The sequence below is a fragment of the Bison bison genome, unplaced genomic scaffold (assembly GCF_000754665.1).
Source record: "Bison bison bison isolate TAMUID 2011002044 unplaced genomic scaffold, Bison_UMD1.0 scf7180017864379, whole genome shotgun sequence".
NCBI lineage: Eukaryota > Metazoa > Chordata > Mammalia > Artiodactyla > Bovidae > Bison > Bison bison.
The window spans coordinates 10,402,024-10,415,560 of NW_011494951.1; the positions used below are offsets into that span (position 1 = coordinate 10,402,024).

Here is a 13,537-nt window from a genome sequence, read left to right on the forward strand (position 1 = left end):
AGGTCAGTAAGCCCTGGCCCCTCGGAGGTCATAAGACGGCATCCAGGGGAAGCGAGGCCGCACGTGGTCAGGACGCCATCCCTGCTCTGCCTCCTCAAGCCTCCGCTCTGCTCTGCCGGGACCAGCGAGCCGGCCGGCACACCCCCGGGCACCACGCCCCTCCGGCCTTGATGTGCTGGAGTGGCCGAGGGAACGCAGGCAACCTGAGAACTCAAATTAAAGGACAACAGCCGGACTGTGACCACTTCAGAAACATCAGGTCCACAGAGTCCCCAGCAGCTCGCTGCCAGCTGCTCCAGCAACGTCATCCGTGTTCACATCTCCGGAGCTGGGCTATGTGCTTCCCCAGCTCCTTCCTCTAACTGGGGGAGCCGCCTCCTTGTAAACCCTCCTACAGGCCGCCGGGAGAGCGATTGGGAATTTCAGGCAAAGCTGGGTGATCATAACTGCTTACCTCCTGTATTGCTTAATTTTGGTTCCTGAAAGACAAAGCTTATTGAAATTTCAGATGTCTGAAGTATTTAAAAATCTCCTATCCCACCTTTCCAAAGCAGGGCGCATTGATGTTTAAAATTCTTCCTGTGATTCAGAAGGCCCTGGATTAGTATTTGCCCAGATAAAATGTCTGACTTCTTCTTCCAATGCTGTGTGTGGCTAGTGAAATTCCTGGCTAACTCTGTTGAAACAACTCTTCAGGTGACTTTCTGAGGCTGGAGCCAAAAGCCCATTTCCTCAGAAGGATGGGAGAGCTTTTAAAGTAGTTTTTATAAATAAAATTATTTTCTTTCCTCTTTTTTTTCGGCTGCTCAGCATGTGGAATCTAGTTCCTTGACCATGGATTGAGCCCGTAAGGTTTGCACTGAAAGTGTGAAATCGTAACCACTCTGGACCATCAAGGAAATCCCAATAAATGTATTTTCTTACTGCTCAACTGTTTTGCAAATATTAGGTGATAAGAGTACTAGGAAAATGTTAGATCTTGGTTCTAAAATGAAGAAATTAAGCTTTATTTCTCATTCTTGGTGACCACTGACCAGGCCAGGTCTCATCATGGAAGCCCTGTGCACTGGTTTTGGGCTCTGAGTTTGAGATTCTGCTCAGCCATGACCTGCCAAGTGGTCCTCAGCTGCCCTGAGGGGTTGTGGATGGGAGGTTGGCTTCTACGCTGACCACCTTCCCCGCGAGACCCACAGGTCCCTCCCCAGGCTCTTCTCATGGCCCTTCCAAGCCAGCACACCTCTCCCTGCCAGCTTCGCCCACCAGCCCGTGACGACTACCCTAGGAAGGAGGCCACAGCTCCATGATGGAGGTCCATCCCCTGGCACACTGCCAGGAAGACAGAGTGGGCTCAGAAAGTGTCCTGAACCAATCAATAGGTGAGTAAGGGGTCGGGTGAGTGGAGGCAAGAAGAGCAAATGGCCACTGAACCAGGATGTATGAGCCTGGGAAGCCAAGTGGTGTTGGGAGGACTGTGAGTGAGAGGAGAGAGCCAGAGGCCATGTTGCTCCAAGGAGTTCCCGGCTGGAGGACAAAGACGACACATAACAGGCGCTGGGTAAACTGTGGCGACAAACACTAAGTGGGCACTTTCTGGCCGAGACCTTGGGCTACGGCCTCTGTGTGGGTTCTCTCTCTTAATCCTCACATTGGGCTTCCCAGGTGGCTCAGTGGTGAAGAATTCACCTGCAGTGCAGGAGAGGCCAGAGACACGGGTTCGATCACTGATTTGGGAAGATCCCCTGGAGGAAGAAATGGCAACCCACTCCAGTATCCTTGCCTGGGAAGTCCCATGGACAGAGGAGCTTGGTGGGCTACAGTCCATGAGGTCAGAAAGAGCTGGACACGACTTAGCAACTAAACAACAACAACAAATCCTTACACTAAACCCTACAAGGAGCTGACATAACTTTTGGTGAAGGAGATTAAGGATCCAGTGAGAAACACTGACTTCTCTGTCAAGGCAGGAAAGACATGATCCAATTCCTATCAATATCATCATTCTATGAGAGTACTGTTTGCAGCAACAGGGATTGACCTAGAGAGTGTCATGCTAAGTGAAGGAGGTCAGACAGACAAACTAAATATCATAGGCTGCCACTTATTTGTGGAATCTAAAAAAAATGATGCAAATGAACTTACTTACAAAATAGAAACTGACTCACAGACATAGAACACAAACTTACAATTGCCAAAGGGGGCAGGTTTGAGATGAGCAGACCCACACTACTGTATATAAAATAGATAAACAACAAGAATGCATTGCATAGCACACAGGACTGTATTCAATATCTTGCAATAACCTAGAATGGAAAAGAATCTGAAAAAGAATATATATATATATATGCATGTATCACATATATTTATGAATCACTTAGCTGTACACTTGAAACTAACACAAATTGTAAATCAACTATGCTGCTGCTGCTGCGTCGCTTCAGTCGTGTCCGACTCTGTGCGACCCCATAGGCGGCAGCCCACCAGGCTCCCCCGTCCCTGGGATTCTCCAGGCAAGAACACTGGAGTGGGTTGCCATTTCCTTCTCCAATGCATGAAAGTGAAAAGTGAAAGTGAAGTCGCTCAGTCGTGTCCAACTCTAGCGACCCCATGGACTACCAGGCTCCTCCGTCCATGGGATTCTCTAGGCAAAAGTACTGGAATGGGGTGCCATCGTCATTACAAAAATAATTTTTAAATCATCATTGTACATTCTTACTAGAAAGGCCATGGACACATAGGTTCTAAAGTTCAAATTCCGGTCTGTCATTTGGGGGCATAAAGCTGGGTGACTGATTTTATTTCTATCCCCTGTGCCAGCTCTTTTACGGGAACGTGAAAGTGTGCACTGTTTCACATGGGCCATTGTGGAGTCCAGCTACATCGGGACAGCCTGCAGTACTTCACTTTAGGTGGTAGCCTTGGAAATGCATCTCTCTGTTGCCTCAAACCATACATGGTTCCCCATGTCATTATCAGCAGAGGGCCTAATGCCATTCCCTCTCTGCTGGTATGATGTCCTTACTCTTTGCAGGCTGCAATCAGAAGACTGCAGACGTGGGGACCAGTGAACCTTGCTGATCCCACGGTGAAGGTCACCATTTTACTGATGACAACAGAGAAGCTGGGTGGGTGGGGCATGTAGGGAGGAGGGAAATTCAGCATTTATCACTCCGTGTTAAATGCAGCTGAAATATGTAATAGTCTGTTCAAGATCTCAGCAGAGACTGAGCGACCGAGTCTAGGATGGACGCCAAAGTCCCAGATTCCTTGGAGGTGTCAGCTGAGGACATGTAGTGTGGGACTTCTCTATCTGCTTAATGAGAGGCATCATTAGATGGTTCAAAGGAAATCTCTCCTGGCCCCTGACAAGACGCAATGCCAGGTGCTGTAGGGCCGCCTTCTGAATTCCTGTGGCTGGAACAGCACCGAAGACCCCCATGTCCTACCGGCTCTGTGCCAGCAGCCCTTACGGGAGCCAGTGCTGAACGCAGAGCCTGGAGGTTGGGGAGAACACAGCCTCATCTATCCCGCTGAGAGCTCTCTCCTCAGACCCCGCCTCCTGGGCAGACCCTGGTTTCGCTCTGAGCAGGAACCAGGGGGCCGTTTAGTGGGGAGCGCCCTGGCTGAGGGCGTCCAAGATGGCGGGCGCGTTGGCGTGAAGTGGCGGGGAGTGAGGCTGACTCTGGGTCTTGCCACAACAGCTGGGTTTGGTTCTGGGGCATCTAAACCGAATAGAAGACTCTTCTTCCTTTACTTAGGACGGAGACCCTGCTATCCTCATGTTTAATCCTTTCGGGGGTTCCTGGCCCTGGTACCCCGGCCAGCCAGTTGCTCCAAGACCTGGCTCCCAGCTAACTCTCTCTCCCTCCTCTCCTCGGCCTCTCCCTTCACATCTCAGCATCACCAACGGCTCGGCTTCCCATTCCCTAACCTGTGCTCCTTCCGCTCCCTCTGATGGAAAAGGCCTTCCTCCTCCTTTGGCTTTTCTTTGTTCATTCTTTCACACTCTGCTCAGGCATCACCTCCTCCATGAAACCTTCTCTGGTTGATTCACCAGAGATATCTATCTTGTACTCCCGTAACTCAGTCTGGAAACTTCTATCATGATATTCACCCTTTCATATACAATGATCTCTCTTTATAAACCCTCATAGGGGAGGGTTTCTTCATAACGGGTGCCATGACTTTTGTCTTTGAATCTTCAGCATCTAGTTCAGGGCCCGTCACATTCCAATGAGGGCACAATTTGGAAACATTTGTGAAAATCATTCTTCATTTACAGAACAGAAAGTCCTGCCAAAGCATTTCAACATGTAGAAGTATGCAAACGTGATTGAACTTAGAGGACTGTGAATTCAAAATAAGATTCACAAGCCTGCCCTTAAGGATAAAGAAATTATCCGTATATTTTTTCTAGCCTTTGAATTTGATAATATCAACCATTTTACTATTTTTGAGCTGACTAAATCCTACAGCACTGCGGTTTTCCTTCTTGTTTAATTGACATTTTTAAAAGCTTAAAGGTGAATTTACTATGAATCTGATTCTTTCCACCTCTCAGAATCAACTGCCAAATAAATGACCACGTTCCAATGCTTTCATCTAATAGTAAATATAAGTTTTCAGGTAGATAAAAAGGAAAAGAAACAAGGCACAGACACTCCAATGGGGTGGGCCCCTGGAGAAGCAGGGCAATGTGGAAGCCAGCAACTCAGAGGCAAAGGGATGTGGACCATGGCCACTGCCTTCCTGTTCGTTCTGGAAGGCAATGCTGGCTTTATGAAGGAAACCGTATCCTCTACTTGCAACGTGGTGACTGCCACTCCACACTGAAAACAGCATTGACATATATACACTGTGCACGTGTGTGTGTGCAAAGTTGCTTCAGTTGTGTTTGACTCTGTGCAACCCTGTGGACTGCAGCCCCCCAGGCTCTTCTGTCCATGGGATTCTCCAGGCAAGAATACTGGAGTGGGTTGCCGTGCCCTCCTCCAGGGGATCATATATACACCACCCCGTGTAAAACAGACAGTTAGTGGCCATCTACTGTGCAGTACTTCAGTGCTCAGTAATGACCTAGAGGGGTGGGGTGGGTGGGAGGGGAGCTCAAGAAGGAGCGGGTATATATACACACGCAGCTGATTCACTTTGTTGTACAGCAGAAATCAATGCAACATTGTAAAGCAATTATACTCTGATCAAAAGTAAATTTAAAAATATAAATAACACTGATTTATAAAAATGAGTATAGAATATTTAAAAAAGAAACAGTGTGATGTTTGTTACCCTGACCAACTATGTTACTGTAGTTGTTAGCATAGACCAATATAAAGATGTTTGTTTCCAGAGACCAACTCTGGAGGCTGTATTATGTGGGCAGAGAGTTTTGCCTAACATTTAATTTTTTTTTAAATAAAAATTCACTCTGCATCTAAACCAGAAAACCAATTACACGTTACACAGAGAGTCCCCAACAAGCCTTAGAAATAAATGTCTGTGTTCCAGCACTGAGGTGAGTTTCTTCAGGGGACACTCTCTGGAAGGCACACTGAGCCTCCTTACACGTGAGGAGTCCCTGGACGCAGACACAGAGACTATGAACTTGGCAACAGTACATTGGCGACTTGAGACAATCAGAAGGGACACAGCACCGAAGCATTTGATGAGAGAGACATTGCCAGCCTTTGAATAATTCATTCTGGGAGTCATACAAACGTAGCGAAGATGCCCCACCCTGACAAAGTCTAGGCTCAATGCTTTTTGTTAGTTAAATCCAATCATCCATTGATCACACACACACACAGGCACACAGAGTGGTGTAAGACATACACATTGTGCTGCTATTCACAGTCGCCAGGGCCTGGGTACAACCTAAATGCCTATCAGTGGATGAATGGATAAGTAAGATGTGGTACACGCATACAGTGGAATATTGCTCAGCCACAGAAGGGAATGAAATAGCGTCATTTGCAGCAACATGGATGGAGCTAGAGACGATCATACTAAGTGAAGTATGTTAGAAGAAAGACAAATACTTCTTAGAATAGAGAATCACATCCATGTGGCATCTAAAATAAGACACAATGAACTTATTTGCAAAACAGCCTGACAGCTATAGAGAACAGCCTTGGGATTGCCAAGGGAGACATGAAGTGGGAGTTCTGGATCTGCAGATGCAAACCGCCATACACAGAATGGATAAACGACAAACTCCTACTGTACAGCACAGGGAACTGTATCAATATCCTGTGATAACTATAATGGGAAAGAATACGAAATGAAAGAGAATGTATATATATGTATAACTGAATCACTTTGCTGTGCAGTAGAAATTAACACAACATTGTAAATTAACTATACTTGAATAAGATACATTTTAAAAAGACATATGTATTGTGCTAGATTACCTCATTTTAATTCCTTGGTTCAAGATACGCATAAATCTCTAAAACACTTTTCAAACTCAACGGGAAATACCTCAGCCCATTGGTCTTACCCTGAGGTAGTTGAGGGTGAAATTTGTCAGCCCCATCCTGGTGATGTTTTTGGACAGCTGATCCAAGACCTGAGGATCTTGTGCCTAAACAGGAAAAAGAAAATCAAATATTTTATCCCCTCAAGACGGTATCAAGGAAGTCCCGACTGTGCTACTGCTGCTAAGACGTGCATCTTGCCAGTTTTTCTCAGAGGGTAGGTTGCTGGAGATAATTTGTTTTACATTTTGAAGATACTTGCATATAACGCTCAAGGTCACCTTTGGATCAACGGCGCAAGACTCATTGCCAGGGAGAACTGAACTGAGTCAGATGGGAGAAAGGACTTTATTTCCTCTGTGAGAGGCCTTGTGTCTTCCAGAGGAGGGTTATTAAGCCCGATCAGGACATCTCCAGGTCCCTGGCGCCCCCTTAACTCTGAGGGGAGGTGGGGTCTGGGTTTGGCAGAACCATGTTTTAGGGCTTCCCAGATGGTGCTAGCGGTAAAGAACCTTCCTGCCAATGCTAATGCAGAAGATGTAAGAGACTTGGGTTCGATCCCTGGGTGGAGAAGATTCCCTGGAGAAGGAAATGACAACCTACTCCAGTATTCTTGCCTGAAAATTACCATGGATAGAGAAGCCTGGCCAGGCTACAGTCCATGGGGTCGCAAAGAGTTGGACATGACTGAAGTGACTTAGCACACACGCACACATGCTTTAGGACTGGCCTTTGCTGTGGGTTATGATAATAGTTTTTTTTTTTTTAAGATCTTCAAATTTTTTTTTCTAATCTCTATTAATTATCTACTGATGTTATTTATGGGGGGAGGACACATTTCTGTTTTATTTTTGACCACATCATGAGGCATGGGGGATCTTTCTTCCTAGACCAGGGATCGAACCTGAGACCCCTGCAATGGAAACGTGGATTCTTAACCACTGGACCACCAAGGAAATCTCATGACAGTGTTTGTAGCAGCTGGGAGTTGAGTCCTATATTTGAAAATTTTGGAACTGCCATGAAATATATTAATACATATATATTAAAAATGTCTAACTCTCCTCTCCGTTAAGCTGAGGCTACAAATAGATGTCCTCAACAACTTTAATCCTGAAGGACCGTAAAGGTATGCATTCTATTTTCAGAAATATCAGCCACATTAAAAATATCAAGATGTCATGTTTCATGGGCCACCCCCAGTGTTCTGTTTGGCGAGAAAAGAAAACAGATTCTTTCTGGATTCCGTTGTAAGGTGAGTCTCTTAGTCACTGCTCTTTCTTTCTGTTTGTTTTTCCTTCTTTCTTGATAGATATAAACTCTTGATAGATATAAACTATTGCTAAACAGAGGAAGTCTTAAGTAAACATCTTCTTGCCTCTGGGTCTGCATTCCTGAGACCATCTAGGTTATACCAACATCTTAATTTATTCTTTTTCTGTACTTAATTTCCCTCAGAGTAATGCAACCAATTGGCTTTGTGTAGATAAATTAAAAAAAAAAAAAAAAAAACTAATGTAGGTGAAAATAGCTTGCCATTTTTCATCTCAATTTCTGAAAAGAGGTCCTCTGTAGACATGCGTGCGTGCGTCCTAAGTCACTTCAGTTGTGTCTGACTCTGAGGCTCTACGGACTGTAGCCCACCAGGCTCCTCTGCCCATGGGATTCTCTAGGCAAGAATACTGGATCGAGTTGTCAATCAGTACTGGAGTGGGTTGCACTTACAACTGTGATTGTATTCTCTTTTCACCACATAGGGTCTTAAAAATCAGGCTCAAATCTGATTTTGCTCCGGAGCATTTTCTCAGAAGCTGCTGCATCGTGCACTCTGGAAGAAGCATTCATTAACTCAGTGCCTGGTGATTCCTTCTCACGGGACTGACCTGATGAGTTTCTGTCAGGGCTTACCATTAAAACATCTCTCTAGATTGGCATCGAATCCACCCTTGGACCTTCTTGATGTCCAAGCAATTTGATATGATTTACAGCCAAATTCAATCAAGAGGAACCCAGGTCTTCCTCGGGTTTCCAATGCCGTGGTTAGGAAGTGTGTGCACACACATCGGAGGTATGTGAACCCCACATCTTGTCAGATGGTTCCAATAAAAACTGGAAACTTTTTCCTACTCCTTGTTTTATTTCTCTCATTTATACATAACAGGTTTATTAGCCCAGGCCGAGTGGTACTTGATAACAAATGCGTGGAATTTAAGAAAAGTACAGACTGTTTATTGAGGTAACCTCCATTTGGAGTTTAAAATAATAAAGTAGGAAAGGAAATAGTCTCACAATTTACCAAACTCAGAAACAAAGGAGGGCAAAAGGGGCCTATGGATGAAAATGTTTGATGGGAAAACTCAAAATTTAGAGTTAATTGCCTAAAGTATGAAGTTTCTGGGAGCTCTTTCACAGTGAGAAAACAGGGCTTCTCTTTTCTGGGTAAGACGAGGGGATGAAAGGGAAGAAAGTGAAATAGAAATTAAGTACTTACGTGCATGGCTAGAATGCTTCTTGGGACTAACTCTCTGTATTGTCTAATGGTAAAGTGCCACGTTTTTATTCTCATGAGGTCGTCAAAGGTGAACTCCAAAATCAGTCTGCCTTCTGTACACACCTGGAAGGGACAAACAGGAGGATCAATGGTTGTGCACTTGGTGATCTCGACGTTTTTGTAATTCACATGTCAGCCACTCAACGCGGTCTCCCTGACTCCTCTTGGCAGGTGCTCGATCTTCGCAGAAACATGGCACAAGAGCTAAGTCTCCACCTAACACTGAGATTCCCACTCACTTTCTTGATTCAACCAGAACAGCTTCAGTTTTATCTGTTTTAAGTAGTGGACCTCTGATCAAGCCTGACTGGAGAAAGATTTCTTAGGCTAAAAAAAGTACAAAACTTTGGAAATCATTGCATTTATACTTAAAGAAAAAATAACAGTCAACTGAATAGGGAATATGATCATTTTAGAAATAGTCTAAACTATAGTCCATGAAGATAATTAGCAATGTAAATCATTCTTTTGGGCTTCCCAAGTCAGCGGTAGTGGTTAACCACCCGCCTGCCAATGCAGGAGACATAAAAGACACGGGTTCAATCCCTGAGTCAGGAAGATCCCCTGGAGCAGGGCACAGCAACCCTCTTCAGTATTCTTGCCTGGATAATCCCATGGACAGAGGAGCCTGGCGGGCTACAGTCCATAGGGTCAAAAAGAGTTGGACATTACTGAAGTGACATAGTACAGCACGTCAACCTTTTATGAAATCTTAATAATCACTTCAAATTTCTTTTCAAATGAGTCAGTTCTTCGCATCAGGTGGCCAAAGTATTAGAGTTTCAGCTTCAGTATCAGTCCTTCCAATGAACAGCCAGGACTGATTTCTTTTAGGATGGACTGGTTGGATCTCCTTGCAGTCCAAGGGACTCATTTGAAAAGACCCTGATGCTGGGAAAGATTGAAGGTGGGAGGAGAAGGGGACAACAGAGGATGAGATGGTTGGATGGCATCAACGACTCAATGGACATGAGTTTGAGTAAACTCTGGGAGTTGGCAATGGACAGGGAGGCCTGGCGTGCTGCAGTCCATGGGGTCTCAAAGAGTTGGACAGGACTGAGCAACTGCACTGAACTGAATAATCACTTCCTTCTTTGGGAATTTTATACCAAAAACCATCAATTACTGAATTGCAACTATGTCCTAGGCACTGGGTTAGGTGCTTCCTAGTCTCTCTAATTTAAAGAACTATTTTCTTTAAACAAGCAGAACACCAAGTGCAGGAGAATTAGTAGTAACCTGTTGATAGAGCATGACTTAAGAAAGATGCTTTGAAAAAAAAAAAAAGAAAGATGCTAATAACACCTGCCATTTTCATTTCATCAAAGGTCTCAGAAGCACTGTCAGATAATTATTGATAATCTGGGTGAAGGCCTCTGACTCAGATCCGATTAGCACAAGCTGTGGGTAATTCCAGGCGTTTGGGCTGCTTGCCCTCAAACTCCTCGACTGAGTGGTCTTCAGAGCCTCGTTTCTGGATCTTCGCCATGAGAGTAGAGCACAGTGAAATGGGGGAAGACTTCAGCGTCCCCACACCACTCCTCCAGAGCCTTGCCCGCCAGCATCAGACTTAATTTACCAAGGTTTTCCAAAGAGTTGCATGGAGATTAAGCCACACAATTCTTCCCTGAGTGTTAACAGGACAGAAGCCACCAGCAGGGGAGGCTTTCCCAGAAGAGAGGTGACTATGGCCAGACATGGGCAGAGAAATGTCTTGACAATACAGGACAGGGATATTTGGATGCCATAATCCTTTTCTTTTAAAGAGAGGGGGTTATTGGATGTTTAAGCAAATATTAGCCCAGTTAAATGTCATGCTTTTTTTTTTATTATCTAATCTATTTGTTTTGTGTTTATGAGACAAAAACCTAAGGCAGAGACAGGTTCTGGTTTACTTCCACAGGAATAGAATTTCATAAGGGGAGGCCTGGGTGCAGTTCTTCTGATGAATTACTCAGCTGGAGAATCTCTAAGGCCATGTTCAACTGTGTTCTTTGTTTATTGTGATGCAGCAAACCAGCTGAGAACTCTTCTTGCCATCAAACTGCTAAGGGCCTCCGAAAAGAAACATTGCAACAACCTTGGATTCCTCCTTTCTCAGCTAAAACCAAGGACTCAGGTTTATCCGGGACATAGCATGTGCAAGAGAGGAATTCTGAGAACTGAATCTAAGTGGCTGTGTTGAGTGTTTTCTTTAAGGGAAACTAAATGACTGAAGTGGGTGAAAGTCACTCAGTCGTGTCCGACTCTTTGTGACCCCATGGACTGTAGCCCGCCAGGCTCCTCTGTCCATGGAATTCTCCAGGAAAGAACACTGGAGTAGGTATCCATTCCCTTCTCCAGGGGATCTTCCTGACCCAGGGACTGAACCCAGGTCTCTGGCATTGCAGGCGGATTCTTTAGCATCTGAGGAGCCCTGGTGACTTCTTTGAATGAAAGGATGGGAGACAATTTGATCAATGCTGACCTTCCCCAAGCAATTCTTCCCACAGCCTCCTCCCAAGCCCTGCCCATCCTCTCCACGCCCTGCCCTCCTCATGGAGGTCAAAGGAAACTGAAGGTTTTGTGATTTATTTTATTTTACATGCAACAATCAGAAAATGAAATAGAGATGCTTAAGAAAAAAATATATACATATATATATATATTCCTTGTTTGGAATAGTTAAAAAAATGAGCATAGCTTACGAAGAGGAATTAATGTTTCCTCTTTTCAGAAAAACTCTGTGCATTCCTCGTAATCAATACAATTAATGTAGCTTTTATCTAAAGTTGGCCTTTAAAAAAAAAAAAAAAAGCTGCCTTTCACTTGGAATCCAAATTCAAAAGGGTCCCCAATTAAGAAAACATTTTCTGTTGTGCTGAATTCATGTTACTGTGAGCTCTGACATTTTGTTTCTGTGGTAACCAAAATCAGCTGATTAGTTGGCATGGCAACAGAAAAGATGTAATCCCAGCAGACACACTCTAATCAATGCCCCCAGCACAGATGGTCTCTGGAGGATCAACAAGAAAGAGGCTGGCAGGCATTCAGTGCATCACGTGTTGGCTTGAGACTAGGCCAGGAACAAGAGAACTAAAAAAGAACATTTCTCAAACTAACCCGTAGCTTTTTAACCCTTTTCTTTCTTTGCCTAATCGTAAGGCAATACTGACCATGTCGTTGTATAACAAAATGATTCTCATGCAGCTTTTACGAAATACAATATGCTTGTTAGATGGGAGTGTTCATTTAATTTTTCTTCGTCTTTATGCTTAGAATAGTTTGCATGGACTAAGGCTTTTAGATTAACAGTTGCATAAAGCTCAGTGTATCTTACTTGGAAATGCTGCATATGTCAATCCATAGTGGTTTAATTGCTAAGTTGTGTCCAACTCTTTGTGATCCCATGGACACCTTTGCCCCTCAGGCTCCACTGTCCATGGAATTTCCCAGGCAAGAATATTGGAGTGGGTTACTATTTACTTTTCCCGGGGATCTTCCTGACTCAGGGATTGAACCCGGGTCTCCTGCATTGCAGGAAGATTCTTTACCTACTTAGCCACCAAGGAAGCCCATGTGTAAATACATATATATACATTTATTAGAGTGATATACTCATTGATATAGTAATTCCATTAGAGTCAGGATGAGAGCATAAATGGCTTTCCAGGTGGCGCTAATGATAAAGAACTCGGCTACCAATGTAGCTGGATTTAAGAGGCACAGGTTCAATCCCTGGGTTGGAAAGATCCCCTGGAGTAGGGCATGGCAACCCACTCCAGTATTCCTGTCTGGAAAATCCCATGGACAGAGGAGCCTGGCGAGCTACATTCCATGGGGTCGCAGAGTCAGACACGACTGAGCACGTACACAAGAGTATAACATAATAAGAATGATGAACTAACTGTCAAAGACATCAGTGAGGATTCATACTGGAAAAAAGGTGAAAGTTACTCATGTTTGACTCTTTGTGACCCCATGGGCTGTAGCCTGCCAGGCTCCTCTGTCCATGGGATTCTCCAGGTAAGAATACTGGAGTGGGTATCCATTCTCTTCTGCAGTGGATCCTCCTAACCCAGGGATTGAACCCAGGTCTCCTGCATTGTCGGTGGATTCTTTGCCGTCTGAGCCACCAGGGGAGTCCAGGAATACTGGAGAGGGTAGTCTATCCCTTCTCCAGTGGATATTTCCAACCCAGGAATTGAACTGGGGTTTCCTGCATTGCAGGCGGATTCTTTACCAGCTGAGCTGCCAGGGAGGCCCACACTGGTTGGTATTTCCATGGTACTTTTCCACAGTATTAAATCATTTCACAGTAAATAATTGAGATAAGAAAAGACTGTAGCCTATGTTTATAGAAATGATAAGGAGTCCAATAATGGCTGTAATTATGGTTCCAGTTTGTGAACCCCAAAATGATGCAACATGTACCCCAGAGAGGGTCCCTTCAGTATTGGCCAGAATTCACATCCTCAAATATAATTCAAGGGTCTTTAATTCTGAAAGCCTTGGGGATTTCTCTTCTGATTATTAA

General features: G+C 44.6%; 2 protein-coding genes across 7 annotated transcripts in view; one reads left to right on the forward strand and one right to left on the reverse strand.

The window, feature by feature from the left end:
- The window catches only part of LOC105001136, a 2,187-nt gene extending 469 nt beyond the window's left edge, over window positions 1-1,718 (forward strand). Inside the window, exon 2 of the mRNA XM_010857296.1 lies at window positions 3-1,718. Coding sequence (XP_010855598.1) covers window positions 3-362 — 360 coding nt within the window. The 3' untranslated portion in view covers window positions 363-1,718. The remainder of the gene's footprint in view (window positions 1-2) is intronic.
- Window positions 1-13,537, reverse strand: part of LDB2 (LIM domain binding 2) — a 454,021-nt gene that overhangs the window by 63,138 nt on the left and 377,346 nt on the right. For all 6 annotated transcript variants that reach the window (XM_010857301.1, XM_010857299.1, XM_010857300.1 and 3 more), the window contains exons 4-5: window positions 8,962-9,084; window positions 6,494-6,577 (exon numbers count right to left, since the gene is read on the reverse strand). In XM_010857301.1, coding sequence (XP_010855603.1) covers window positions 6,494-6,577; window positions 8,962-9,084 — 207 coding nt within the window. The remainder of the gene's footprint in view (window positions 1-6,493; window positions 6,578-8,961; window positions 9,085-13,537) is intronic.